Below are 26,132 nucleotides of genomic sequence, written 5' to 3' on the forward strand. Positions count from 1 at the left end.
GGGTGGACGCGTGTTCCTCCCACCCCAAACCCGGTCCTCCCCCAAATCTCCAGGTAATTTCCAAGCAGGATCTGGCAACCCCAGAAGGAGCCCCCTCCTAGGAAGACTCCTGCTGAGCCCAACAGCCCTTTTTTTTGGGGGGGGGGGGTGAGAGGTTGTTCTGCTCCCCCCATCCCCGAAAGGTCCTCCTCCCCGACTAAGATTTTGGGAGGTTTCATTTTCGCAGCCCCGCCTTCTGCTCCAGCGGCTCTCCGAGGCTCAGCCGGGAACTTCCCCGCCTCTCTAGGGCGAGGCCAGGCGGCAGCCAATCGGCGGAGCTTGCCCGGGCCCTATTCCCTGCCATCAGCTGGTCGGGTTTAGTGCGAGAGCGACATGGAGGGCGAGAAGGTCTCCAGCGCTGCGGCCGCCCGGCTGGCCCTTCTGCTTCGGCACCTCTGCCCGGTCGGAACCGCCTCGTCTTTCGTATCCTTTTGCTGCGCGGCAGGCTGCTTAAGGGGTGGGATTGCAAGAGCCAGTTTGGGGGGAATCCTGGACGTTTGGGGCTGGAGCTTGGGGAGGACAGGGGCTAAGGGTGCTAGCCTCCCGGTGGGACCGGGGGAGCCACCGGACTCGTCTCCCTTGTAGAAAACGGGTGCTTTTTGAGGCGGGATTCTATGGCATCGTATCCTATTGAAGCCAACTCCTTCCCCAAATCTCCAGGAGTTTCCTAAATAGAATCTGGGAACCCTACCACCACCCCATCCCTCGCAGGTGGCTGGAGTGGGCCTGGCAACCCTAGCAGGGCTCAAGGTCATGCAGTCCGCACTCCAAAGCTTCTGTTTTCTCCAGGGGAGCTGATTTCTGAGGGTTGGTTACCTGCTATAATTCTGAGGATCCTCAAGTCCCGTGTGGAGGTTGGGCATCCCTTTTAGAGGACTATCTTTGTCTTCATCAATTCAGTCCCTGAGATGCTTTCTGTCTGCTTATTTTCTCTCCCTGCGAGTGCTCAGAGATCCCTCTTGACGTTATTCATGGGGGCTGAGTTGGGTCCAAATCCTGTTTCCCAGCTGATGATTCCTGCAGGGATGCTTGGTTAGTCTCTTGCAGGAAACTTTCAATGTGGGAGCCTTAAAGAGGGACCAAGCTGATATTAGAAATAGTTCTCCCGAATCAAAGTCCACTTCCTCGAATGCATGGCTTTTCCTATTTCATCATACTTTTTTGTGTGTGAAGTGAGCTCGGAGCTCAGGAAAGCTTGTGAGGGAAAGAAATGACCTGGTGGGCTTGTGCAGATAGTTTTTGTCAAATTTTAGACCTTGTGTATATTCTAGCTAGCCACATGTACTGTCTGAGCTTGTGTCAGCCATGACATGTGTAGTAAGGTGGTAAAATATTTGAAGTAACTGCACTCTTTATCTTGTGTGAGCCTTTAGTGGCATGGATGGCATTTATTTGAAAGTAAATCCTAATTGAGTTCAATGGGGCCTGATTCCAAGTAGAGTGTGTAGATTGCCACTGTCTTTTGCATGTAACACAACTGCGCAGGGGAAATAATTCCACGGGTAGTTTACCTTGGAATCCAAATGATCGATTATATATTCATAAGCCGCCCTCCCCTGAGGTTCAGGGTGGTTTACATGAAATGCATAGAACAGTACATGGAGCTTTTCACAATAACATTAACATTAAACTGCAACAGAGTATAACGATGCAAACAGGTCCAGAGCAGTACACATGGGTGGATTTCTGGGAAGGAGGAAGCAGGGTCCCTGTAGATGGCCAATGCTGGAAGCTTTCTTCGTTCAATTCCTGCTAATTGCACAGTTAATGGGAGTTTTTACTGGGAAGGAGAAGAAAGGTCCAGGGCTATACCTGTCATGCTACTTAAATCACTTTCTGAAATCAAATGCTGATCTATTCAACTTCTGCCCTAAAATGGATTTTCCTGGGAGGTTGTGTTGTTGCTGAATTATTTCCACAGACCAGCTTGAAACCCATGTCGGTTTGCCTATCGGGTTTCCTCAAGCCAGCAGTGTACTTTTTATGAGGTATGGTGGGGAACCACTATCTTTAAATAGGACACGGGGTATCAAAAAAGGGGCAAATGCGGGCTGTCATTTTATCTGCAGCATTGCATCCCTTTTAACCGGTGCGGTTGAAAACATTTACGTTGTTGTTAGCATGATGTGAGATCTGTGCACAACATCAAGTGTTCCTCCAGGGAAGAAAATGATGTTGTCTACCTTGACAATTTATTAGGGGCTGTGTTGTTTCTGCACTTCTTTTAGCAGTTTCCAAAGGATGCATGGGGGGGGGGGGGGGGAATCTCCATTGCATTTCAGAGCTTTGGTGCTACCAGCTGTGCTAGTTCTCTCCCCCCCCCCATGCACACACACAGAAAATCCAGCAAAATTTGCAATGCTGCAGGATTTGCCTTTTGACCTTCATACCTCTAACTTACGTAAGGTGCAAATCGTGGGCTGGTGTCATTCCACAACCTGTTGCTGTTTGTTGAATGTAGCACCTAAATGCTGGTTGTATAAAATTTAAAATGAAGACTGGAGAGGTTGTGGGACACAGAAGAATAAAGATATATTCATTAAACAATTTGTTTGACAGCAGAGCTCAAGGTAATTAAAAGTATTTTAAAAACATAAAAAGGAAACACGTCTTTTCCCTATAGGGCACACACATCAGTCTTAACATGTACACCATAATAAGTACAAGAAACTTGGATCCAACGTGTTTCGATCTGTGAGGTTTTCATCAGGTCAGTACAATCACACTCAATAATCACACACAATAAAAGTATAAATAAAAAAAACTTTACTCAAGTAGAATGCCTTTACACTTTCTGGGTCTGCAGTTTGCTATTATTAGTTGTTGTACAACAGGCTTATTTTTCAACAGGCACATATCTGGAACATCCTCTGGGTGGAAGTAGATTGAACTGTGTATGTCTCAAACAGCAGTTTGCAGACCCAGGAAATGTAAAGGCATTCTTAAGTAAAGATTTTTTAACGTCTGGTTGAGAAAAGAGCTTTTATATTTCTGTTGTATTTGTAACTGTGTGATTGAATTGACCTCTGATGAAAACCTCACAGATAAAAACACAGCTGTATGGAGCAAGCAACATATGGGGAGGTGATAGCCTTTGATCTCTCTATCAGCAACACTTTGGTTTCTCTTTGTAAAGTACACTGAATTCTAGGGGATTCATTGGCTGTTTTGATAAAGATGTAACAGAACTGATTTTTGCTATATATTCCCTGTCATGTAAGAAGATCATAGTCTGACGAAGGGTGCTTGCACTCGAAAGCTCACGCCTTGATTAAATCTTTGTTGGTCTTAAAGGTGCTACTGGACTCTGATTTTGAGATAAAAACATGTTAGCTCTTCTGTACTTATTATGGTCTATAATATTAGCCTGATAGGTGTGCAACCTATACGGAAAAACGTGTTCCCTTTGTGTGGTTTTTAAATATTTTTAATTCTTGAGCTCTGTCAGATAAATTCGTGTTCTGTCAAATACTTGTGTCTCTCAACCTCTTAGAGAGCCAGTTTGGTGTAGTGGTTAGGAGTGTGGACTTCAAATCTGGCATGCTGGGTTCGATTCTGCACTCCCCCACATGCAGCCAGCTGGGTGACCTTGGGCTCACCACAGCACTGATAAAGCTGTTATGACCGAGCAGTGATATCAGGGCTCTCTCAGCCTCATCCACCTTGCAGGGTGTCTGTTGTGGGAGAGGAAAGGGAAGGCAACTGTAAGCTGCTTTCAGCCTCCTTCGAGTAGAGAAAAGTGGCATATAAGAACCAACTCTTATTTGTCTTCTTATTCTTAATCTAATTCTAGATCCTGATCTGTTTTGCAGGTTGGGGTTTTTGTCTTCCCTTCTTTTTTTGTTTGTATAAAATTTCACTCTAGACTGTCCCATTTCTGTGGGTGTCAGAAGCCGCCTCATTCTGGACATGCATGCTCCAGGGGAAGCACACCTCATTCTTCACACATTGGATAATGCAGTTTCAGTGTACTTTCGATGTAGGTTTCCCTGTTTCACTTGGAAATTGCAGCTGCAAAAGCATGTTGAAAGCTCATTATTCAATGTGTGTGGAAACTAGACACAAGCTTAGGGACATAGCAAGAGAATTTAATAATTCCTGGGGCCTTTGTCTACAGATGCTCCGGGAGCTGCAGCATGGCTGAGCTAATATTATCAAAGATTCAGAGTGATATTCAATCAGCCTCAGGGATAGGACAATTCCTTAATTTTCCAAGGCTAGAAACCACTTTCGAGTAAACAAATGGAGACGGCTTGAAACCTTTTATTCATCAAAGAGGGAGTAGGACAGAAGTTGTCTGAAGTTTCCTACAGATAAGCTGGTTTCGGACTTGACTAGAAGCTTGACTAGAGGGAGAACTATTGTTTTTCAGCTATAATCTTATATTCTAATAGTGATAGTGAAGACGGCCATGTCTGTGGAGACTTAAATACTGTGACTGGAGTTGTGAAGGGGCAAGGCATATTTCCCCATAAACTTGAAAAGTACCTCAGATTTGCAGATTTGACATCTAGACAAAATACATTGCGGAGTTTTAAAAAAAACAAAAATGATGAAAGAAGCACCTGCAGCTTTAAGCAATGGGATTGCTTGGTGGCTGTTGCTAGGCAACCACAGTATTCCGGTCTTCAGTTTCTATGAAAAAATGACAGGGGGGGGGAGGGGACAGGTCTCTTTCCAGGCCTATTTGGGCATATGGTCTAGGGAGGGGAGAAGCCTCAGCATAGTGAAATACCACAGACTCCATCCTCCAAAGCAGCCATTTTCCCCAGGTGGACAGATGTCTGGAGTTCAGTTGTAATTCTGGGAGATCTCCATGTCCCACCTGGAGATTGGCAACTCTAGGCCCAGCAGAAACCTCTGGATGACTTGGTACCACCTGACTTTCATGAGTCAAGTAATTGTGGCTTTTTGATACTGTTCAATAGCAGCCACCTTATGAAAGCCAGTGTGGTATAGCAGGTAGAGATTAAAAGTTAGGTCTGCGAGACCCACTGATAGAATTTAGCTCTCCATGAATCTTGTCTAATCTTCCTTTAAAGCTATTTTTTCCTGTGGCCATGACTCCATCCTCTGGCAGCAAATTCCTCCTTTTAATCACTCATTAAACCTATTGGATGTTCTAATGACAGGTTTGGAATGTAATTAAGGTGTTGTCACCTGGTTCCTTCACCTTACCTCTCACATTTGCATTCTGGTATTGAAGCCTGAAGTACTTCCTTGCACAGGAAGAGCTTTAGGGTTGCCTGGGTGAAAGTTTCTGCCAAAAGTCTTGCTGACTTTATGGATTCGCCTGTGTTTATCTCTGATCCTTTACCAGCTTAAACCAAGGAGAAAACTCAGTCCCGCCTACCTCACAGGGTTCCTGTTGTGGAAAGAGGAAGGGAAGGGGATTGCAAGCTGCTTTGAGACTCCGGGCAGTGAAAAGTGGGGTAGAAAACAAACTCTTCTGCTTACTGGATTGAACTATAAGTAACAGAGGTCAGTGTGAGACCAGGTGAGGTTTTTGGAATGCAGTTACAAGAACTGGATGACTGCAGTTTTAGGGCTAAGGCAAGCAAAATGCACAACAGAGACAAGCCGTGCAGTTCCTCCCTAGGCTATATTCTGGGTTTCCACCCCACCCCACCCCACCGCCTTTAGTTAATTTAATTTAGCATAATCATATACTTCTGCAAGCCCAGAGAGCATGTAAGCCTTCCAGCCTTGTCTCTGGCTTGCTTTTGCCGCTTTCATGCTGCGGTGTATTGGGACAGCTGCTTCTCTTATTTAGATACTCAATTTGTAGAAGATTCTGCAGTGGTTTGTTATATCCAGATTCTGCTTTTGTGGCTGAAATTGTCCCCCATAATAGCTTAGGACAAAATACAGAACAAACGTGTATGTGTCACAGTGTCTTCAGGATTTTGACTGTGGAGAAATCCCTGAAATATGTTTTAGGGTTCAAGGAACCCCGGAAGTGGTGAGATGCCCCCTGGAAATGGCCATTGTGCCCACATGAAAATTCATACGGGGTGGGGTCGGTGACAACTCCATAGCAGTCTTACAGGCTAGCAAGGAGGGTGGCAGCCCGACTTGTATTTTATGTATGCCACATTTGTTGGCAGAGTTTAAATAAGCAAAGAAGAATGAGCTGCTTAATGAATTGATGGCTTTATGGAGAAGAGAAACGGCTATGTAAAGAAGAGAGGAGAGTCTTACCAGTCTAACTGGCTGTTGTTTGGGAGAGAAAGTAGAAAGGGAGAAGAAGAGAAGAGCTTTTTTTTTCATACTCCACCTTTCACTACCACGAAGGAGTCTCAAAGCGGTTTACAAGCACCTTTCCTTTCCTCTCTCCGCAATGGACACCCTGTGAGGTAGTTGGGGCTGAGAGAGCTCTAACAAAACTGTTATGTGAGAACGGCTCTAAGACAACTGTGACTGGTCAGCCGGCTGGCTGCATGGGGAGGAGTGGGGAATCAAACCCGGTTCTCCAGATTAGAGTCTGCTAGTCCTCAAAGGAGCAGAAAATCTCCTGTCCATCAGGACACAGCAGGAGATGATTTGAAACTACCAGGAAGTTCCTGATCTAAATAAGCTAAGGACATATCTCCCTAATGCCCTCGGTAGTATATTCACCGTATGCTGCTGAATCGTGCCCACTACAGATCTTGCTTATTCCAATAACTTTGCCGATCCTTTGGGTCAAAGAGTGGGCTAGGTCAGGGGTAGTCAACCTGTGGTCCTCCAGATGTCCATGGACTACAATTCCCATGAGCCCCTGCCAGCCTTTGCTGGCAGGGGCTCATGGGAATTGTAGTCCATGGACATCTGGAGGACCACAGGTTGACTACCCCTGGGCTAGGTAACACGTAAGGGAAGGAAACCACACAGACTATATCTCAGGTCTGTATCCAAACACACATTTGACACACACCACCTGAGGGCAGAGTGGTATTTTCTGCTGATTCCACATACACACAGCAGATTCTCATTTTGCCTCCTATGCTGTTCATGGAGGTTTGCTCATTCTCCTCAGAAAACAAAAAGGGGTGGGGGGGCGTGTCTTGCCAATCAAGCTGGGAATGGTTCTTTTTATTAGGATTTGGAAGCAATAAGCACACTAGTGGAAAGTTAGACTTGTGATTTATTTCTTCGGGTATTTCCGCACATCTGTAAAAATAGTGTTACGCCAGTCAAGTGGCCTAACACTAAAAATCGCCTCCCGGTCCCTTCTCACCTTTTTGATGTCTCGCTCTTCTCTGCCACCTTTTCTCGCTTCTTACCCTCCACATTGCCTGCTTGAAATGGTGGAAGAGAGCAATGGTGGAAGAGGTGTGCAGGAGTGAGGGTGGGACAAAGCAGCCTCCTTTCATCTGTTTTAGCCTCCACAACTTCCCTCTGCTGGTTGCTGTACATTACGTAGCGCTACATAGGCTGGTGAATCCACTTTTTGGGATTTACCAATTAGTGCTTTAAAAAGTAGGAAGTAGCTGGCTGTTTATTGCACAGACGCTGCATGTTGGTGACATCCTATGTAAATCCGGAATATAACGACAACAAAAGGTAAGCGTTTCACTATTTTTAAAGGGTGCAGAAATCCCCTTATGATTAGCAGGCAGTTGTAATATAGATGTTACAATATTACAGCATTCATACATACCTCACATCTCTAATCTCTTATCAGCTATCGGGAGCGGAGATATAGACCCCTGGGCCATACGTATAGAATCTGGTGGATCTATACTGAGCTCAGCTACCCAGCTAATAACTACCATTTTATGCTTAAACTAGAAACATAATCAAAGTTGGAGTTCCTGGTATATGTCATCCATGAAACCAAAAGCCTGTGAACTTTTTTAATTATAAAGTTCACCTGTTTTCTCATCTCATTAAGAAGATGATGGTATGTGAATCCTGCAAATATCCAACTTCAAAGGATCTAAAGCTTCTTTATATGAGCAGTAAGATAAAGGTATAGGTATCCCCTGTGCAAGCACTGGTTCATGTCTGACCCTTGGGGTTGACGCCCTCTAGCGTTTTCATGGCAGACTCAATACGGGGTGGTTTGCCAGTGCCTTCCCCAGTCATTACCGTTTACCCCCCAGCAAGCTGGGTACTGATTTTACCGACCTTGGAAGGATGGAAAGCTGAGTCAGCCTTGAGCCAGCTGCTGGGATCGAACTCCCAGCCTCATGGGTAGAGCTTCAGGCTGCATGTCTGCTGCCTTACCACTCTGCGCCACCAGAGGCTCTATATGAGCAATACTCTTCCCTTAATAATATGTCGCAGCAAGAAAACAGGACAGCATAAGAATAAAAGCAATACTTCTATATATGGCAGCACAGGAATGGAAGAAATACATATATATGTGATGTGAGAAAGTACAAAAGCCCGTGACTATACTTGTGACCATATCTTCCACGTTATTTGCCCATACAGGGTGGGGGGACCCAGTAGGCTGCCATGCTGGGTGGATTAGAAACCTTTCGTCCACTTTCAAAATCTCAAATCTTCGGAGTGTATGGCTTGATCTAGGCCAAGATTGAAGGATGCATGTGCTTGTCTTGAGGGCAATCTCTGGCATACCTTTGTTTATATGACTCCTTAAATGTGAGTCATGTGTTCATCTTAATGCTAGACGCCTGCATCTTTATGGCTGCCGAAAGTCTGACAAGCTTTTTTCCAGAATGGTTGGGCAAAGCTGTTTATTCAATTATTTGATTTATATTGATTCACAACGCGCATCACGTGTACATCATCTGTAAAATCACAATTAAAAGCGTTTGTATGGGGCTCCATTACATTTGCTGAATTCATTGATCCGCCTCTTGGTCCATTTCACAGGTTCTAAATCGGTGGAGGGAAACCCAGATGGAGAGAGGGAGGCTGATAGATTTTATTGGGTTCTAGCCTCAATCCAAGGCCTTCTAGAAGAGATCCATTGATAGGCAGCTCATTCCAGCAGGCGGGGGCCATGGCTGAAAAGGCCCTGTCCTTGACCGAGTGCCCTTCGGGATGACCAACATATTATTATTAGAAGATCTTAAAGTTCTGGGGGCATACTGGGAGAGGCGGTCCTTTAGAAACACAGAGCCCAGATCACCTTTCTGGGATTTCTGGTTCTGCAAGACAGGTGAAATGCCCAGAGATTTATGGTTTATGGCAAAGTTGCCTGGAACCCAAAAGCAAAAACCAAGAACACATAGGATTAGGAGGACCTGAAACATACAGATGTCGGTCAATAAGGTTGTGTTAGGCTTATAGTGCCCGTTTTCTGTGAAGAAAAAAGCTGTATACTTTAGTGCTGATCCTGACACATATCGCAATTTCAAGCCAAAACCAATAGGATCGACCACACGGTGTGTTTAACTGTGCTCGGGAACCTGTTTATTTCAATAGGACTTAGCATGCCGACTGAGAGGCAGTACAATATGGCAAACAGAAAACTGAATTATTTATATATTTATTTTTCTTTGCTTCATTTATACCCTGGATGTATTCTCAATTGGATCTGCTCCGGTTTATACTCACAACAGTCCTCTAAGGCAACTTAGGCGGTGTCCCAAGGGCCAAAGGTCACTTGGCAAGCTTCCAGGATAGACCGGGTATTGGAACATGACTCTCACAGTTCACTGGCAGCCCTCTATCATACTGCTAGGGAGAGTTGAGTTTGAACTGCTCCTTGTCCGCAAAGTTCACATATGGCCCTCTCTCCCTCTAATGGGGTGGCCAAACTGTGGCTCTTCAGATGTCCCTAGACTACATTGACCATTGACCTCTGGAGACACAGTTTGGCCATCCCTGACCTAATAAATTTTTATCCCATTGGCTCTCACCGGTTGCTGTGAGTCAATTTAATTTGCTTCCCAGGATTGTTATGAGAATAAAGGACCTAGGAATGAGACTGCATGCCATTCAGGTTCACTGGAAGAAGGCCAAGGTACACACCTTGGAGAGCCAGTGTGGTATGATGGTTATGAGCCATGGATTCTAATCTGCAGAATCAGGTTTGATTCCCCACTCCTCCTGCTGAGTGACCTTGGGCCAGTCATTTCTCTCAAAGCTCTCAGCCTCACAGGGGGTCTGTTGTGTGGAGAGGAAGGGAAGGCGATTGTAAGCCACTTTGAGGCTCCTTTGGGCAGTGAAAAGCGGGGTCCCAAAAAACAGCTGTTCTGTTTTTTTTCCCCTCTAGATTTATTAATGCAGGAAAGGGATTGGGGAATTTATTTTTCTAACAGTTACAACCTCCATTTCACGAATGGTCATTGAAGATGGTTGCTAAGGTCCAAGGCAGATGGTGCACCCAGTTATCATGGGGAGCGGGTTAAAAGCCTTCATGCCGTTTTACTCATCTTTCCTGTCCTAGGGAACTCCTGTTTTGTCCAGCTGAGGGAAACCAAGCAAGTTGTTTTCCTCAAAGAGGCAAATGGTCGCTCCCTTTGGCCTTTAGATCGGATAAACAGGAGAGAAGGGGGAAAGTCCTGATTGAAATCAGAACCTTGTGCCTGATAGCATTTTTTTTTTTTTTTTATGTTGCAAGTTTCTATCACAGATCTGGTTGTTCTTCAGGCCACACACTGAGTGGAAGGTGGTTGATTATAAGGCACTTTGAGATGCCTTTGAATTGAGGAGACCCACTTTTCTTCTCTGGATGGTGCCATTTTCCCCCAGATGAGCTGAAACAGCAAACATACCTCCCGGCATTTGGGTCCAAAGTGGTGATACAAATACAAAATAACTAATAGAATCCTACGTGCCACTATAGGCCATCTTACTCTGAATCTGTTCCAAAATTAAAATGATTTTTTATTTCCTTAATTTACTCTCAAGACAGCAGTTCCTACTTCAGCCCATGTTGTTTCTGCAGAACACCCTGCAAAGTTCCGGTTTGTGATGTTTTTTACCTTATTTCTTCTTTAATTAGGACCAAGGCAAATAGTCCTTAGTCTGTTTTGGGGTGATAAGCAGGAAACTAGCAGATACTTTGATTTAGAAGTCTGAGCATAATTTCGTGAACTCTTTGATAATGTTTTTTGGAGTTCCTTTAATTAAAACACCTCCCTGGTGATACAGTGTCTCAGAAAATACTTAACCAGGGGTGGCTGAACTGTGGCTCTCCAGATGTCAATGGACTACAATTCCCATGAGCCCCTGCAGGGTCCTATGACAGGGGCTCATGGAATTGTAGTCCATGGACATCTGGACGTGCTGCTTTTTGAGGGCCAGTAATGAGGTCTAATCCATGCTCTTCAGATACTTACCAGATTACCATGAATGTATTCTAATACCTTATGCAGTGTTAAAATTAAACAGCATGTAAAACCAAAGAAAAAGGATGCTCCTGTAAGTCACCTTTTATAGATCCTTAACTGAGCCTTTCAAACACTGTATACTTGGGTCCAATATTTGGCAACTTGGCTAACAGTTGAGGCTTTACTTTTCCATAGGAGAAGTTTTTTTTCCCCCTCTTCTGTACAGCTGAGAATGTTTTCAAGTAGAGGTAGAATTTGCCTGGTTCTGGCGGCTATCTAGAGGGGGCACCTGAGGGTCGTCTGTACAAGGGACTTTACCTCCCCAGAGTTGCAAGGGCTGTCTCTTTCTGTTCTTGGCACTTTCTTATAACATCCCTCCAGGTCCTCAGAAGGTAGAGTTGATCCCCTTGCTAATAAACAGGCCCTCCTAAGATGTATGGCTTCTAACAGGGAGAGATACTCTGCCGGGGCCTGTTGGGAGATATACAAACAGTAATCATGGTCCACCAGCTTGACATTGGATAGCCGTTTTCACAAGACATTAAACACACCAAGATCTGCCTTGCAGAACTGCAACAATCCCAACTGTACTGCAGTATTTGTAATCTTGATAAGTACTCTCTGATACTTAATTAATTGTTCTTATCTTTATAGCTATACTTTGGATAATGACCGCTTAACCCCAGTACAACGACATTTCTATGAGGAGAATGGTTATCTGGTCATAAAAAATCTGGTCTCCGATGAAGACATTCAACGTTTTAGGTAAAGTGCACTTGCCTAGATGAATTGCATGGATTGAGATTGCCTGAAAACCCACTGTTTGCATTACAGCAGGTGGCTCCCAAACCTTTTTGGGCTACAGTCCCCTTGGCACCCATGCCACATCCCTAGTGCCCCTCCTCACCTCTTGCCTGGTGATAGGTCTACTGCAAATTCAAAACATGCTGTATTGCCTACATTTCCTTTGGGTGGTTGTGCAGCTGCTGTATTTTCGGCCCTGGCCCCTACCTGGTGGAATGAGCTCCCGGAAGAGCTGCGGGCTCTGCGGGATTTACCAGCTTTCCGCAGGGCCTGCAAAACGGAGCTCTTCCACCAGGCTTATGGCTGAGGCCGGCACCACTTGGTGAGATCGGGTCCCCCTCTTCTGCAGTCCTTCAGGTTATCCCTGGTTTCCTCCTTGGGTAATGTCGCCGTGTTGGGTTGGTTGATGTGTTACGTATTAGGATGGTTTTTATGTATTAGGGGTTTTTATCGGGGGTTTTATATGTTGTTACCCACCACGAGCCTTAGGGGAGTGGTGGGCTATAAATCTAAGTAATAATAATAATATATAATTAATCTGGAAAAACATATGTAAGTTATTTGTAAAAACCACGTTTAGTCCTGTTTGCAGAGAAAGACAGATAGATAGAGAGAGAAGCAATGGAAAATCCCATGGCCAGGAGCAAGCAGGATAAGGCTTTTCCAGCCTCCTGAAGATGGAGACTTTTGAGGAATGGTTGCCAATTCTGGTTTAAGAAATTCCTGGAGATCTGGAGTAGACACCGCCCTCCAAGAGAACCCCTACATTACAGAGATCAGCTGCTTTTCCCCTCTTCAAAACTGAATTGCATTTGACAGGGATTACATATGGCTTGTTTCCACAAGTAGGAAACACAAACCGGAAAACGATATGTATTGTAATATTAAAAGCTAAAGCCCCTTGTGCAAACTGGGTATTCATTTTACCAACCTTGGAAAGATGGAAGACTGTGTCAACTTTGAACCGGCTGCTGGGATCAAACTCCCAACCTTATGGTCAGAACTTCAGACAGCATGTTGGCTGCCTTACCAGCCTGCGCCACAAGAGGCGCATTGTAATATTAGAACCAGCCAAAAAAATTACAGAACAGCATAAAGCTTTCCAGGTTACCTGGTGAGCGCGCGCGTGTGTGTGTGTGTGTGTGTGTGTGTGTGTTGTTTCAAGATAACGTGGTAAAGCTCAAAGTCTTCAATAGTATTCTTAAAATTAGCACAGTTTGGCAAAGGAGTTGGGCTTCCCCGAGTGGCATGGCTCTCTTGATCCCAGCATCCAGTTTGAATTTTCAGTACCAAAAGCTATCGCTTTAGTTTTTAAATGCCACACGGTAGTTCCAAGTCTGCCAATGACCATCTTCTCTTTAGAGATGAGTTTGCACGAATCTGCAGAAGAGAAGTGAAAGGGAACGGGCTGGTTGTCATGAGAGACATCTCGCTTGCCAAGTCGGAGTTTGTTCCTGATGAGAAAGCCGTCACGAAAGTACAGGACTTTCAGGAAGTTGAAGAGCTCTTTAGATATTGCACCCTGCCTCAGGTAAAATATATATATATATATGTATCTGTGCAGTATTTATTTATTTATTACATTTTTATACCACCCATCCTTGTGGCTCAGCATAATATAAAATACAGCATAATATAAATTACTTACTTTGGCCATATCATGCGATCCGACTCAATGGAGAAAACTATTATGTCAGGATGGGTCAATGGAAAAAGGAAAGCATGCTGACAAAGAACACAGTGGTTGGACACGATTGGGATGGACATCAGCCAGATCATTGTACAGCTGAGGGAGGTGGTGCGGGATTGGGAATCATGGCAGTAACTGTGCCATATGATCACCACGAGCTATACATGACTGAATGGCTGACAACAACAAAGTTTCAATTGCAAGTCAATTTGTAGACTGTTTCTTGATGTATTCAGTGGGCATTTCTGATGTGAGAAGGGTCTGGAAGACCCAGTAGATGTTAACATCTTACTGGCCTGAACCAAAAGCTTGGCAGAAGAGCTCCGTTTTACAGGCCCTATGGAAATGTACTAGCTCCGGAAGGGCCCGGATTTCCTCCAGGAACTCATTCCATCAAGGGGGGGGGGGGCAGGACAGAGAACATCCTGGCCCTGGTTGAGGTGAGATGTTCTTCCTTGGGGTCAGGGATCACTCGCCAGTTGTAATCAGTTGACCATGGCATTCTTCAGAGGGGCATAGGCTGAGTGGCGGTCCTTTAGGTGCACGGTAGTGTCCTGAAATGCACCTATAACTGCATTATCTGTGAGGTCATGAGTAACACCTTCAAACTAATTCAAGAGAGTGTCCTTTATAGATGGACCATGGTCATCTGGAGAACATCAGAGCTGGGTGGGGACTGGAATCCAGACCACACTTGTTTTATAGCTTGCTTCCCAATCACATAGCAGGCTTCCCTGATTCCTGCCAGGTATTTTTAGAAAGTTGGCAGTGCCAGGTGGTCCTTTTACCCAGCAGGGCTTCTTAATGGCTGTGCATATTTTTAAGGAGTTGCTTTGGATGCAGCTGGTACCACAGCACAAGGATCTTTACTGTACTACTAAAACTGAACTCTGTGTACCTAATACATTTTTAAAATATAAATATGTTCATTTAAAAAGGCATCCTGTTAAACAGAACTTCTGCCTGAAATGTTGAAAAATTACTATCACTCTGAGATTTTGTGGTTGACTCTACCTCTTGCCATTTTATTGTTGAGACCACCACTGGTGGCAGCCATATTATGGCTGCCTCTTATGGTAGCCTTTTGGAAGTTGTGCCCACCCAATGAAAAAGAGCCCAAAATGGGATGGATACCCCCCAAAAGGGGACATATCCTCTAAAAAGATATGGTTCCTAGTGAGACAGAAAGGAGTCTAAAGCAACTAAATAAATAGATGCTATATATAATAATCGGTGTGAATTTAAATGGACTCCGGGGAATGGTAGAGGACAGGAAGGCCTGGAGGATCATTGTCCATGGGGTTGTGATGGGTCGGACATGACTTTGCACCGACCAACAACAATATATAATCAGTAATAAAGTCCCACCATTCCAGAGGGTTGGTATGGTGTGTTTCAGCCAAGGTTAAGACCTGTTCTAAGTGAGAGTATGTCAATCCAGTTTCCTAGAAGAGGAGCACAGTGGTCTTCATCCTAGAGCACAAACATGAATGGAAGGTGCCTCATAAAGAGAACATCTAAGGAAGACATGCTCCAGTGACTCTGGATCCCCCTGCCTACACAGGGAGAGCCTCTCAGGTCTTGGGATTTTCTTAAAGTACCCCACCACAGACGGGAGGACATCATCCCTCGCTAACGTAAAGGCCCCCTTTGGCTTTTAAATTCCAACCAGGAAAGATAATCTGGTGGGGCTTGAATATATCGGGAGTGAAGAGGAGCACAGAAATTTGGGGAGCTCAGAAAGTCTAACCATGCATGCACATGAAAGTTTATAAACTTTCTTTTTCTTAAACAAGCCACTGTACTCAAACTTTGTCCACATCCAGTGATTGTTTTTGTTCCTTGAGGGGCTTAAATACGTATCCGATGTTCCTCAGCTAGGGTTCCCAATATTTTTGAGTCCGGGCACCTTTGGAATTCTGACACAGGGTGGTGGGCTCAATCGCAAGATGTCTCTTGCAGAAGGCTGAGCCATGTGCCTTGAAAGCGTCAGGTTTCTGAAATACGTTTACCCATTTTGTTTACCGTAGATACTAAAATACGTTGAATGTTTTACCGGACCGGACATCATGGCTATGCACACCATGTTGATAAATAAACCTCCAGATTCGGGTGAGTGACCTTTAACCCAGTGAGAAATAAAATAGTATGTTCAGACAGGGGAACATTGTAGTGTTAAGATACTGGGGGAATTTTACCTTCTTGAAAAGTGCATCGTGTGCTTGTGGAGCTGGTGCAATAGAAGTCTGAATGAAAGAATCTAGCAATGGCCATGCCTGGTCTGAGCGGCTTCTGCAGTAGATGCAGTCATGATCCATGCCTGTACCCTTTGTCTTGTTTTGCAGTTCTATTTTTTTCTCCGCCAGGAGTGTTGGCTCCATCAGCCCTTGGAGGCAGTCAGTGGTACACATGCAGCCTGCTCTGTGTACCCACATAAGTGCCCACATAGCAGTAAGAAGGGACCAAGGGGATGTATCCCTTTTCCAATGTGGGGGTGAGAAAGGCGATCTCTGGAGGGCATTTGCAGGGCAGGAGGGGACCTGGGAATTGGAACCAATTCCAGAAGGAGGAGATTGTGGGCAATGACACCTGAGGAACCCCTTACCCGGATGATTCTGTCTTCTGCACCATTTAACTCTGTCTCAGAACAGAAGGCCAAATCGAGCACACGCCCCAGCAATAGCAGCGATTTCACTCTCAACAGCTTTGATACCCAGGTATATAATAAGATACAATAAATCTGATTGCCACTTTGGAGTCAGAAGGCGAATTCCCTTCAGACCAGACTGACCAGGGATTCGGGGGGGGGGGGGGTTGGTAGCGGGGGACATCATCTGGACATGGATTTGGGTTACTGTGGGTGGGCAGATAGTTGTGACTTACCTTCATTCTGTAGGGGGTTAGACTAGATGACTCTGGAGGTACCTTCCAACTCTATGATTCTATGAAATCTGCACAACTAAACCCTCTACTTGTTCAGTCCTTGCTTTTCTGTATCCTCCTGTCCATTCTCAATTTACCAGCTCTTATCTGACCACCAGCCTAAAAAGCAGACTCCACCATTGTCTCACTCAAATTAAGAAGAGTTGGTTTTTATACTCCACTTTTCACTGCCCAAAGGAATCTCCAAGCAGCTTACAATCACCATCCCTTCCTCTTCCCATGCCAGGTGGGGCTGAGAGCTCTGACAGGGCCGCTCTGTGAAAACAGCTCTAACAGGACTGTGACTGGCCCATGGTGACCCAGTTGGCCACGGGTGGAGGGGTGGGGAGTCAAACAGGGCTCACCAGATTAGAAGCCACCATTCTTAACCACAACACCAAGCTGGTCTCTTAACAATGGAGAAGCTCTCAAAATAAACCAGTTTTATAACCCGCCTTCTCTGCTCCCCAGAAGAGATTTCTTGTCACCACTAGCAAATCCCCTGAGAACAAGAAAAGCTGGGGGGGGGGGGTTATATCCCACTATATGATTTAAGAGGAGGAGGAGGAGTTGGTTCTTATATGCTGCATTTCTCTCCTGGGAGTCGCAGAGCAGCTTACAAACAACTTTCCCTTTCTCTCCCTCAACAGACACTCTGGGCGGTAGGTGGAGTTGAGAGGCCTTTGAGAGAACAGCTTTAAGAGAACTGTGATTAGCCCAGGGTCACCCTGTTAGCTGCATGTGGAGGAGTAGTGGGGAATCAAACCCTGTTCTCCAGATTACAGTCTGTCACTCCTTAACCAGTACACCACGCAGACTGCCCAGGCTGGAAGAGGACAGAGTGGTTGCCCAGAGAGCTCCCAGGAAATGGGCAGCAACTCCATCCTAGCCCTCCAGACTCCTGCCGCTCTAGCCCCACTGAGGGCAATCATGGCAATGCTGGGGCAGGGTGGGATGAGACGGGATAGGGTGGCGTGGAAGGCCGCAGTCCCTAATATGAGGCTCACCCAGAGATTTGGAGCTGTACTGCTGGCAAAATTAACTCTGTCCCGTTGGACATAATTGCACCCCAATTATTTCGAGTACCCTGGGAGTCCCGCTGCTTTCCCGCCCCCAAACACCCAGCCACCCACCCTTCTCTCCCGCGAACTCTTTCCCTTTGAAACCAATACTAAGAAATCTGCATTTCTTCCAAAGAAAGAAAACTTCCAGGTCCCCGTCAGCATGGCAGAGGAGCATGGGATAGCTTAGCGTCTTCCCTTATTTTTGGGACAGTCTTCTGCCAGTAAGCTAATGGGGATACTTTTTGCAGGGAAGAAGACCTCGCGGCACCCAATGCACCAGGATTTGCATTACTTCCCCTTCCGACCCGCTGAGCTCATTGTCTGTGCCTGGACCGCCATGGAAAGAGTAGACCGCAGCAATGGCTGCCTCGTCGTGTTGCCGGGAACTCATAAAGGGACTCTGAAACAGCATGATTACCCTAACTGGGAGGTAATTGATAGTGAGACAGAGGGAGAAAGTGAGAGAAAGGGGAAGGTTTGGTCCGCAGATTGGGAGGCAGGTGTATGTTTGGTGCTGGGGAGACACGAGACTCGCTTGGCCAGAGGTGGCCAAATGGTGGCTCTCCAGATGTCTATGGACTGCAATTCCCATGAACCCCTGTAGAGCCCTATGGGAACTGTAGTCCATGGACATCTGGAGAGCCACAGATGGGCTGTCCTTCGTTCTTTTCTATGGATAGATTTAAAGAAAAACTCCCTTTCATGTGGTGTATAATTTGAAGCAGTGCTCAGGCAACAAACCTAGGTCGAGACTGTACTTTGCTTTTTATCTTCTCCCAGCCTGAATAAACCCCTCCCCTCTGCACTGTATTTGATTTCCATTTTGATTTTGGGCAGTTTAAATTTTCCCTCTGCAACATGCATGATTGATCACGGTGACCTACCTTTCCCCTGCAATATCCAGGAGTGGATATAAGTTGCTATATTTGAAAAAACAGCTTTAAAGCCCTCAGTATAAGTGTAGATGTTCTGTGTTTTGCCAGATTAACTTCCTCCAATGCTGACTTAGCAAAGCAGTCTTCCCTGATTGGCCAGGGCATCAGTTCAAAAACGTCCTGGTTGCGAGACTTCCCTCATTTTGGGTTCTGTTTTAAAGTGACTGTGCTCCAGAAGCCCACACTTCTCTCAGCAGTGATTTGCCTCTTGAGTTATTTTTCTCTGTAAAGCGGCAGCTGCTGCTGGCTCCCCTCCCTTGCCCCCCCCTCGTTCAGGAAAAGAAAGAAAGAGCCTCGTGTTTAGCTCCTCCTCAGTTTGCTCTGGCTCAGGAGTCAAAAGACAAATAAAACATGCTCCTTTAATAACTTCACTTCACCCCTTGCTCATTCCAACCATCGCTCCCTTCCCTGCTCTGAGCTTCCCCAATCAAGTGCAGAACCCTTTCTGTTTCAATTTGGGGAATAGGAAGGAGGAAGACCTGGGTTCAGGACTGACAGCAGGATTGACAAGGGAAAGAACAAAGTAAGTGCAGAACCAGCCCTAGGTTGTATGGAGAAAACCCCCTGCTGGTTCATCCTTTCAGTATGGCAGGGGTTAAAAAGTGTCCTGGTCACTTATCCGCAAAGGGGCTGGGGAGTTGAGTGTCCCCCATTAGAGGAAAAATGGATTTTTAAACAAAAAGCAGACATCACGAACACTTGGGTCCTACGGAACGGAGGAGTCAAGACTAGATCTATATCAAATATTATGCTATAATTGTGATGATAACTTGGACAGCCCATGCAAGCCTGATCTCATCAGATCTCGAAAGCTGAGCAGGGTCGTCCCTGACTAGTATTGGGTAATAGGTCCTCCGAGGAACACTAGAGTCATGGTATGGAGGTCGGCAATGGAAAACCACCTCTGAACGTCCCTTACCTGGATGCCAGGCAGTCCTCAGCTCTCCTGGCTATGTTGCACACGTGCCTTACAATCAATATAGAAGTATGAATAAGAAGAACGTGTAGTTGACTCATGGAGACCCCAATTCTGGGATGTTTCATGCAAAGAGGAGAGGTGGCTTGCCATTGCCTTACTCAGATACGCAGGACCACGGACCCATAAGGCCTTCAAGGCTAAGACCAGCACCTTGAACCTGACCCGGAACTTGACTGGCAGCCAGTGCAGCTGTTGGAAGGCAGGTTGAATATGGGCCTTCCGCAGGGTCTTCGTGAGATGATCAGACAAGTCGGAGTTGGGTAGACTTCTCCAAGGGCATGCCAGCAAAATGGAACCTCCCAGTTCAGTAGCAGTGCATGTTTCAGTGCAAATTACCAGGGGATAACGTGGGATGGTCGTCACACTGTTTCTGAGAACCTCTGGAGTGATATCTGGCTGGCCTCTTGAACACATGCTGCTGAGCTAGGCGGGACTTAGGCTTGATTGCGCTAAGCAGTCCTTCTTTAAGTCAGAGCTAACCTGGACTTTACCAGTTCTCAGGAGTTAAGCAGGGTTGGCCTTGGTTAGTACTTGATGGGAGATCCCCAGGGTCGCGACACTGAGGCAGGCAGTAGCAAAGAACCTCTCTTGCCTTAAACACCCTATGGGTGGTTTAGCTGTAAAGGGTCTGCATGCTTGGAGCATGACCTGTCGGATTAAGAAAGTGATTCATGAACTCTTTTCCAGGGTGGAGTGAACAAAATGTACCATGGCGTACAGGATTTTGATAAAAATACCCCCAGAATCCACCTTTCTATGGAAAAAGGAGACACAGTGTTTTTTCATCCCTTGCTGATCCATGGCTCTGGGATGAACAAGACCGCAGGGTTCCGGAAGGTAAGAGGCAAGGTCGAGATGCAGGCGTCGAACAGCCTGGGCTTCTTAAAAGCCAGTTCCGTCATGGAAGTCCCTCCCGGGTTTTACTTGACATTCAATGTTGGAGCTAATTGTCTTGTTTTAAGAAGTTTATGAAAGCGACTTCAGCCTCCCTAGGTTTTTGTTTCCTTTTAAATGTATTTCACTTTCTGTAGACTTAAGTTAGAGCTAAGAGGAGGGTTTTGACAGTAGCTGTTGCGGCTGTTTGAAATTATTTGGTGTAGGACAACAAAACTGCAAAACAACAGTAGCGATACAGGAATGAGTGAAATCTCTTCCTTTGGATGTTATTAAGCAGAGGCTAGATAGTTATCTAGAGCCTCTTGTGGCGCAGAGTGGTAAGGCAGCCGTCTGAAAGCTTTGCCCATGAGGCTGGGAGTTCGATCCCAGCAGCCGGCTCAAGGTTGACTCAGCCTTCCATCCTTCCGAGGTCGGTAAAATGAGTACCCAGCTTGCTGGGGGGTAAACGGTAATGACTGGGGAAGGCACTGGCAAACCACCCCGTATTGAGTCTGCCATGAAAACGCTGGAGGGCGTCACCCCAAGGGTCAGACATGACTCGGTGCTTGCACAGGGGATACCTTTACCTTTACCTAGATAGTTATCTGACAGAATGCTGGTTTTATGAACTTGGGCAGATTGTGAGTGGCTGGGCAGGAAGGGATGTGCCAGTGTTGGTCTCTTGTGGCCCTTCCTTGCATACCCAGGGAATTGTTGATCACCACTGTGGGATGGTAGGTGAATTCCCTCTTGGCCAGGCTGGATTCTGGAGATTTTTGGTGTGGGGGGAATCATTTGGGCATGAAATTGGGGTCACTCTGGGTAGGCAGGTAGTTGTGAGTTCCTGCATTGTGCAGAGGGCTGGATGAGATAACCCTGGAGGTCCCTTCCAGTTCTGATTATATGATTCTATAAAACGATCAAATGCAAAGTTTGCCATCCGTGGCTGGCCCCGCAGAGTGTTTTCCTCTGCTGTAGAAGCCCAAGGACTGCTCTGTGGAGGCCTGTTTTCATTAAACATGTTCAGAGATCATTGGCATGACAAGGGGCAGGTGGAGGTGGGGAGAGAACTAAGACATGGAACTTGTGAGAACACTTATAAGGAAAGGCAGGTCTGCCATGAGAAATGAGCACATTTGCCTTCTCGTAGGTGCCCTGGGCTGGGGGAAGGGGTAGGGGTCCTTCATGGCATCTGAACAGATTTCAGTTGGGACACTGTGGGAAAGATCCACAGGAGCCAGCTGGGTGCAGTGGTGGACAGTGGCAGCCTCTAATCCAGAGAAATGATTCCCCACTTCTTTACAGGCAGCCCACTGGGTGACCTTGGGCTAGTCAATGTCCTGTCAGAGCTCTCTCAGGCCCACCTACCCCACAGGGTGTTTTTGGGTGGGGAGAGGAAGGGAAGGAGATGGTTAGCCACTTTGAGACGCATGAGGCCTTCTGGGTGACCGTGGGCCAGTCCCAGTTCTCTCAGAGCTCTCCTAGCCCTACCTACCTCCCAGGGAAAGGAAGGGAAGGCGGTTGTAAGCCACTATGAGGCTGCTTTGAGTAGTGAAAAAAGCAGGGTATAAATCTCAGCTCTTTGTCTTTTTTCCATAAAGTATTATTTATTTATTTCTTAGATTTATTCCTTGCCTCTCCCCATAGGCAAGTTACAAAGAAATTTGAGAGAAGCCCTCAGTAAGGACAGGACATGGAACTGCTAACGCCCAACCATCCACATGTCCCAATGGCAGACATAAAATGGACACTTCTGAGAAGGAAATTAATAGTGTTAGCACTTGGTGGTTCTATGCCTGCTTGTCACAGCCAAAGATTTTAGCACTCGTGTTTATTCATACGGCACAATTCTGTGCGGCAGCTCTGCATTTGAAAGCACAAATATAAAGGGATGTCGTTGCTGACTCATTCTGGCAAACCCGCCACTCGCTCGCTTCACCGTAGGAACCTTTCTTTTTGAAAAATCCTTTAGCAAAGCTTCAGACGGCTTAGTTTTAGCGCGTTTCCTTTCTTAGCTGATACGTTAGTGGCTGAAGTCTGTACCGCCTTTTCCAACCTTTGCACTGTGGAGGAGCCTGTGAAACCTACTTCAGGTTTTGGGGAACCCCAGAAGTGGTGCCAGGCCCCTTCTGAGAAGGGAGTCTGGAGGAAGATGCAGGAGCCAGCCAATTGATGGATTGTTTACTGTTCCCATTGTGGAGAAAGACTTGGCCTGTAGAGCAGCAGGGGAAGGGGATTACAGCAATGTCTAGTGATGTAAGCAGCCATCCGAACTCCTGGGAAAGGCCGCGTAACCCTCGGGCTCCCTGAAACCCTGGTTGGGAATCCCTGTAGTCGAGGAAGGAAAGGCTGGAATTTGAGAATGGCTCTGTATTTAGACTGAAGCGTGAGCATTATTTTGTGCCTTTGGGCATCCGTTGGCCCATCAGGGTCCTTATGGTCAACCCCGACTGGCAGCAGCTCTCCAGGGTCTCGAAAGGAGCTCTTTCACCCCGTCCGGCATCTGACGATTTAGTGTCCAGAGCATTTACTCGTCCTCCTTCTAACGTTTATCACATCCCCTTTGCAAACCTCCCCGCAGGCCATCTCTTGCCATTTTGCCAGTAGCAATTGCCACTACATCGATGTGAAGGGCACCTTTCAAGCGAACATCGAAAGAGAAATGGAAGAAATTGCAAGATCAAAATATGGCATCTTGTCTTCAGTTTCCATGAAGGTAAAGCTTTGGGGTTTGGTTTTTAAAGTCTTGCACCAGCATTGTAACACTCCTGTCGGGATGGGTGCTTCAGTCACAAAAGCGGCCGTTCCAGCCCAAAGCTGCCAGCCCCGTGGGGGGGGGAGGGGCAGCGCAGGTGGAGTGACGTTGGCTGCTTTGGGCTGGAACAGCTACTTTGGCAGCCAAAGCGCCCAACCCTACCCCTGACTCTGTTTGAACTGGAGCTTCCCATGCCATTAGTTCATTTAGTTCTCCAGGCATGTCCTTTGATGTTGCTGAAGTCACTGGGGATTAGGAGGGTTTTTGCTTCTCTGGAAAATTCCTACTTGATACTTGTGCCGAATTGTTCCTCCACTCTCATCATTTCGGAGCCAGCCCTAAGCAGCCAGCAGTCTTGCAGCTGCTGGCAGCAAAGTAAAATTCGGAACAGTTTGTGGATTACTGTAGGTGCGGCTCCCATCATTAAGACCCTCCCTACCAGACGATAGGAGTCAAAGTTGATGGTTTTTAATGTAATCATGAATTAATTGAAACACTGGTAGTATTCTTTCTCTTGGAATGGCTAGAGGCCTTCCATCGGAGCCGTAAAAAATATCCTTCACGGTTTGCAAGCAGGCAGTCTAAATTCTGTACTATGAGAAGCCAGACTATGATTAAACAGGGTTTGCATAGTTTCCCTTTCTTAACTTTTTGCACAACTGGTTCTAGTTCTTTCCAGTTCCAACGACAGGCAAGGACCCCATGGATTTCATATCTTCTCTCTGCATTGCTTATATGCATCTGTTTTCAGCCATAAGGGTTAGAAACTTGCTTTTAAGGAGGTGGGGAAAGAGAAAAGTGTATAATTCATTCTCATGAAGCACAGTGTTCTCTGTTCCTTTAGCAACTTCTTTACCCACATGGAAGTGTACTATACCAATAGCTCTGGTCTGTTATACCAGTGGTCCCCAACCTGCGGGCTGCGGCCCGGTGCCGGGCTGCGAAGGCCATGGCGCCGGGCCACGGCTCCCTCTCCCCCCCCCCCGCAGTAAAAAACTTCCCAGGCCGCAAGCTTGCGGCCCGGGAAGCTTCTTACTGCGGGAGGGCGGGGAGAGGGAATCAGGGCCGGCCACGCCCGTGTGGGTGCGGCCCAATGCGCGGGTGCGGCCCGCGCGGGCCGCGGGCCACGCCCCGATGCCCTGCCGGTCCCCAACCTCAGAAAGGTTGGGGACCACTGTGTTATACAACATCACCATCATCATCCCATTGTGATCAAGGACAACTCACCAGTTAATCAGCATGCCCTGTAGTCTGCGGAACCCGCCCAGCAACCGCTGATGAAACCGGACTGCCTTTTTCCTGCTGGTGGGCTATCCCCCTCTCAGGGCCAATTGCAGTTCTTGCTCAGGATTCCACCCCCGCCCCTTCCCTTCAGGTCTGTCAGGAAAGAAGCCTCTACAGCAGGGATAGTCAAACTGCGGCCCTCCAGATGTCCATGCACTACAATTCCCATGAGCCCCTGCCAGCAATTGTAGTCCATGGACATCTGAAGGGCCGCAGTTTGACTACCCCTGCTCTACAGCAACTGACTGAGGTGGCAAACACATTTCTCTGTCTGTGTTGTGCTGAGGGCTATTTACAATCCTCCTGTGGCTGGCCTCTCCGCTGGAGAGATTCAAATGAGTAGCCATGTTGGTCTGAAGTAGCCCAATAAAATCAGAGTCCAGTAGCACCTTGAAGACCAACAAAGATTTATTCAAGGCGTGAGCTTTCGAGGGCAGGCACTCTTCCTCAGGCTATGAACTGACCATCATAACAGTAGGAATATATAATCAAAAGTTAATCCTGTTACGTTAGTAAACTGTGTCACAGCATCCAAACATAGCCACTTGATAACTCCCTGCTACTGGACTCTGATCTTCTAGGGCCCATTGTATTTTTTGCAGAATGGGTTTTATTGCTAGTCATTCATATAGTGAGATCATATGTGAGCAGTGTTTAATCCATTCTATGCAGAGAGTTTGTTGGTTTTTTGCATGTAATTAATGCTTGTGGGGGGGGGGGTGGAGAGGATCCTGTGCACAGATTAAAACTCCTTTCCCCATTTCTCGCTTTTAGGACATGTGGATGTTTCGAGCCCGTCTCGTGAAAGGAGAAAGAAGAAATCTTTAAAGGATTGAATTTGCTCAGATCTTTCACCTTGCTGATTTTTCAAATGCACTGTAGCCAATGGTAGTCTCTCTGAATAGATTTACACTTGAGAAAAAGACTAGTCTTTGACACACCACCTTGGGAGGTTGTAAGCCGCGGGCTCAAGGTTGTAACTTAAATGATTAAGTATTTTAATTTCACTTGCAAAATTTAAGTAAGGTTCAACCTTTATTTGATACACAAGATCTTTACAGAAAATGCATTTTTTAAATTACTGCATTAAAACGAGGCAATTTTGTGAGATTTAATTTAACTGCAAAATCTCATTTGTCTTTGCAGGTTTTAAGCTTAGGTAGCGAAAGTCAGGTTTATTACTCCTGGCTCTTGCACAAGGCAGCCGTGGTTTGTGAGCCCTGCAGCCACAGTCTAATTTCTTTTGGGAAAGTGTTTCATAGTTTAATTTCTGAGATGAATCATAGAATCCTAGAGTTGGAAGGGGCCATACAGACCACCTAGTCCAACCTGCCTGCTCAGTGTATGATCAGGCTAAGGCATCTTCGATAAGCATCTGTCCAGCTGCTGCTTCAAGACTGCCATTGAGGGGGAGCTCAACCCTTCATTAGTTGCTGATTATTCCTTTAAAAATAAAAACAAAGCTTTTGCCCTACTGAGCACATGTTTTTGTATGTTTTATGTTTTAGAGTGGTGTTCCCCAACCACAGGCCATAGAGGTCTCGGTACCA

The 26,132-nt window shown here is 46.3% G+C and overlaps 1 protein-coding gene across 1 annotated transcript; it reads left to right on the forward strand.

Moving 5' to 3' along the window:
• The first annotated feature begins 315 nt into the window (after positions 1–315).
• On the forward strand, positions 316–26,060 carry PHYH (phytanoyl-CoA 2-hydroxylase). Its single transcript, XM_077301853.1, has 9 exons — positions 316–462; positions 10,852–10,907; positions 11,928–12,038; positions 13,440–13,608; positions 15,798–15,879; positions 18,002–18,183; positions 20,355–20,504; positions 23,125–23,259; positions 25,357–26,060. Exons 1-9 carry the CDS (start codon positions 373–375, stop codon positions 25,408–25,410), a joined length of 1,029 nt encoding a protein of 342 aa, XP_077157968.1. The 5' UTR covers positions 316–372; the 3' UTR covers positions 25,411–26,060.
• Positions 26,061–26,132: the final 72 nt, after the last annotated feature.

Source organism: Paroedura picta, chromosome 10 (genome assembly GCF_049243985.1).
Source record: "Paroedura picta isolate Pp20150507F chromosome 10, Ppicta_v3.0, whole genome shotgun sequence".
In the NCBI taxonomy this organism is placed as follows: domain Eukaryota; kingdom Metazoa; phylum Chordata; class Lepidosauria; order Squamata; family Gekkonidae; genus Paroedura; species Paroedura picta.

What these genes read in the sequence shown, in the direction of transcription:
- PHYH (XM_077301853.1), top strand. Translation starts at nt 373, where the DNA reads ATGGAGGGCGAGAAGGTCTCCAGCGCTGCGGCCGCCCGGCTGGCCCTT. An exon ending in AGACCGCAGGGTTCCGGAAG is followed by an intron (nt 20,505 to 23,124) that starts GTAAGAGGCAAG and finishes ACCTCCCCGCAG; the next exon opens with GCCATCTCTTGCCATTTTGC. An exon ending in TGTCTTCAGTTTCCATGAAG is followed by an intron (nt 23,260 to 25,356) that starts GTAAAGCTTTGG and finishes TCTCGCTTTTAG; the next exon opens with GACATGTGGATGTTTCGAGC.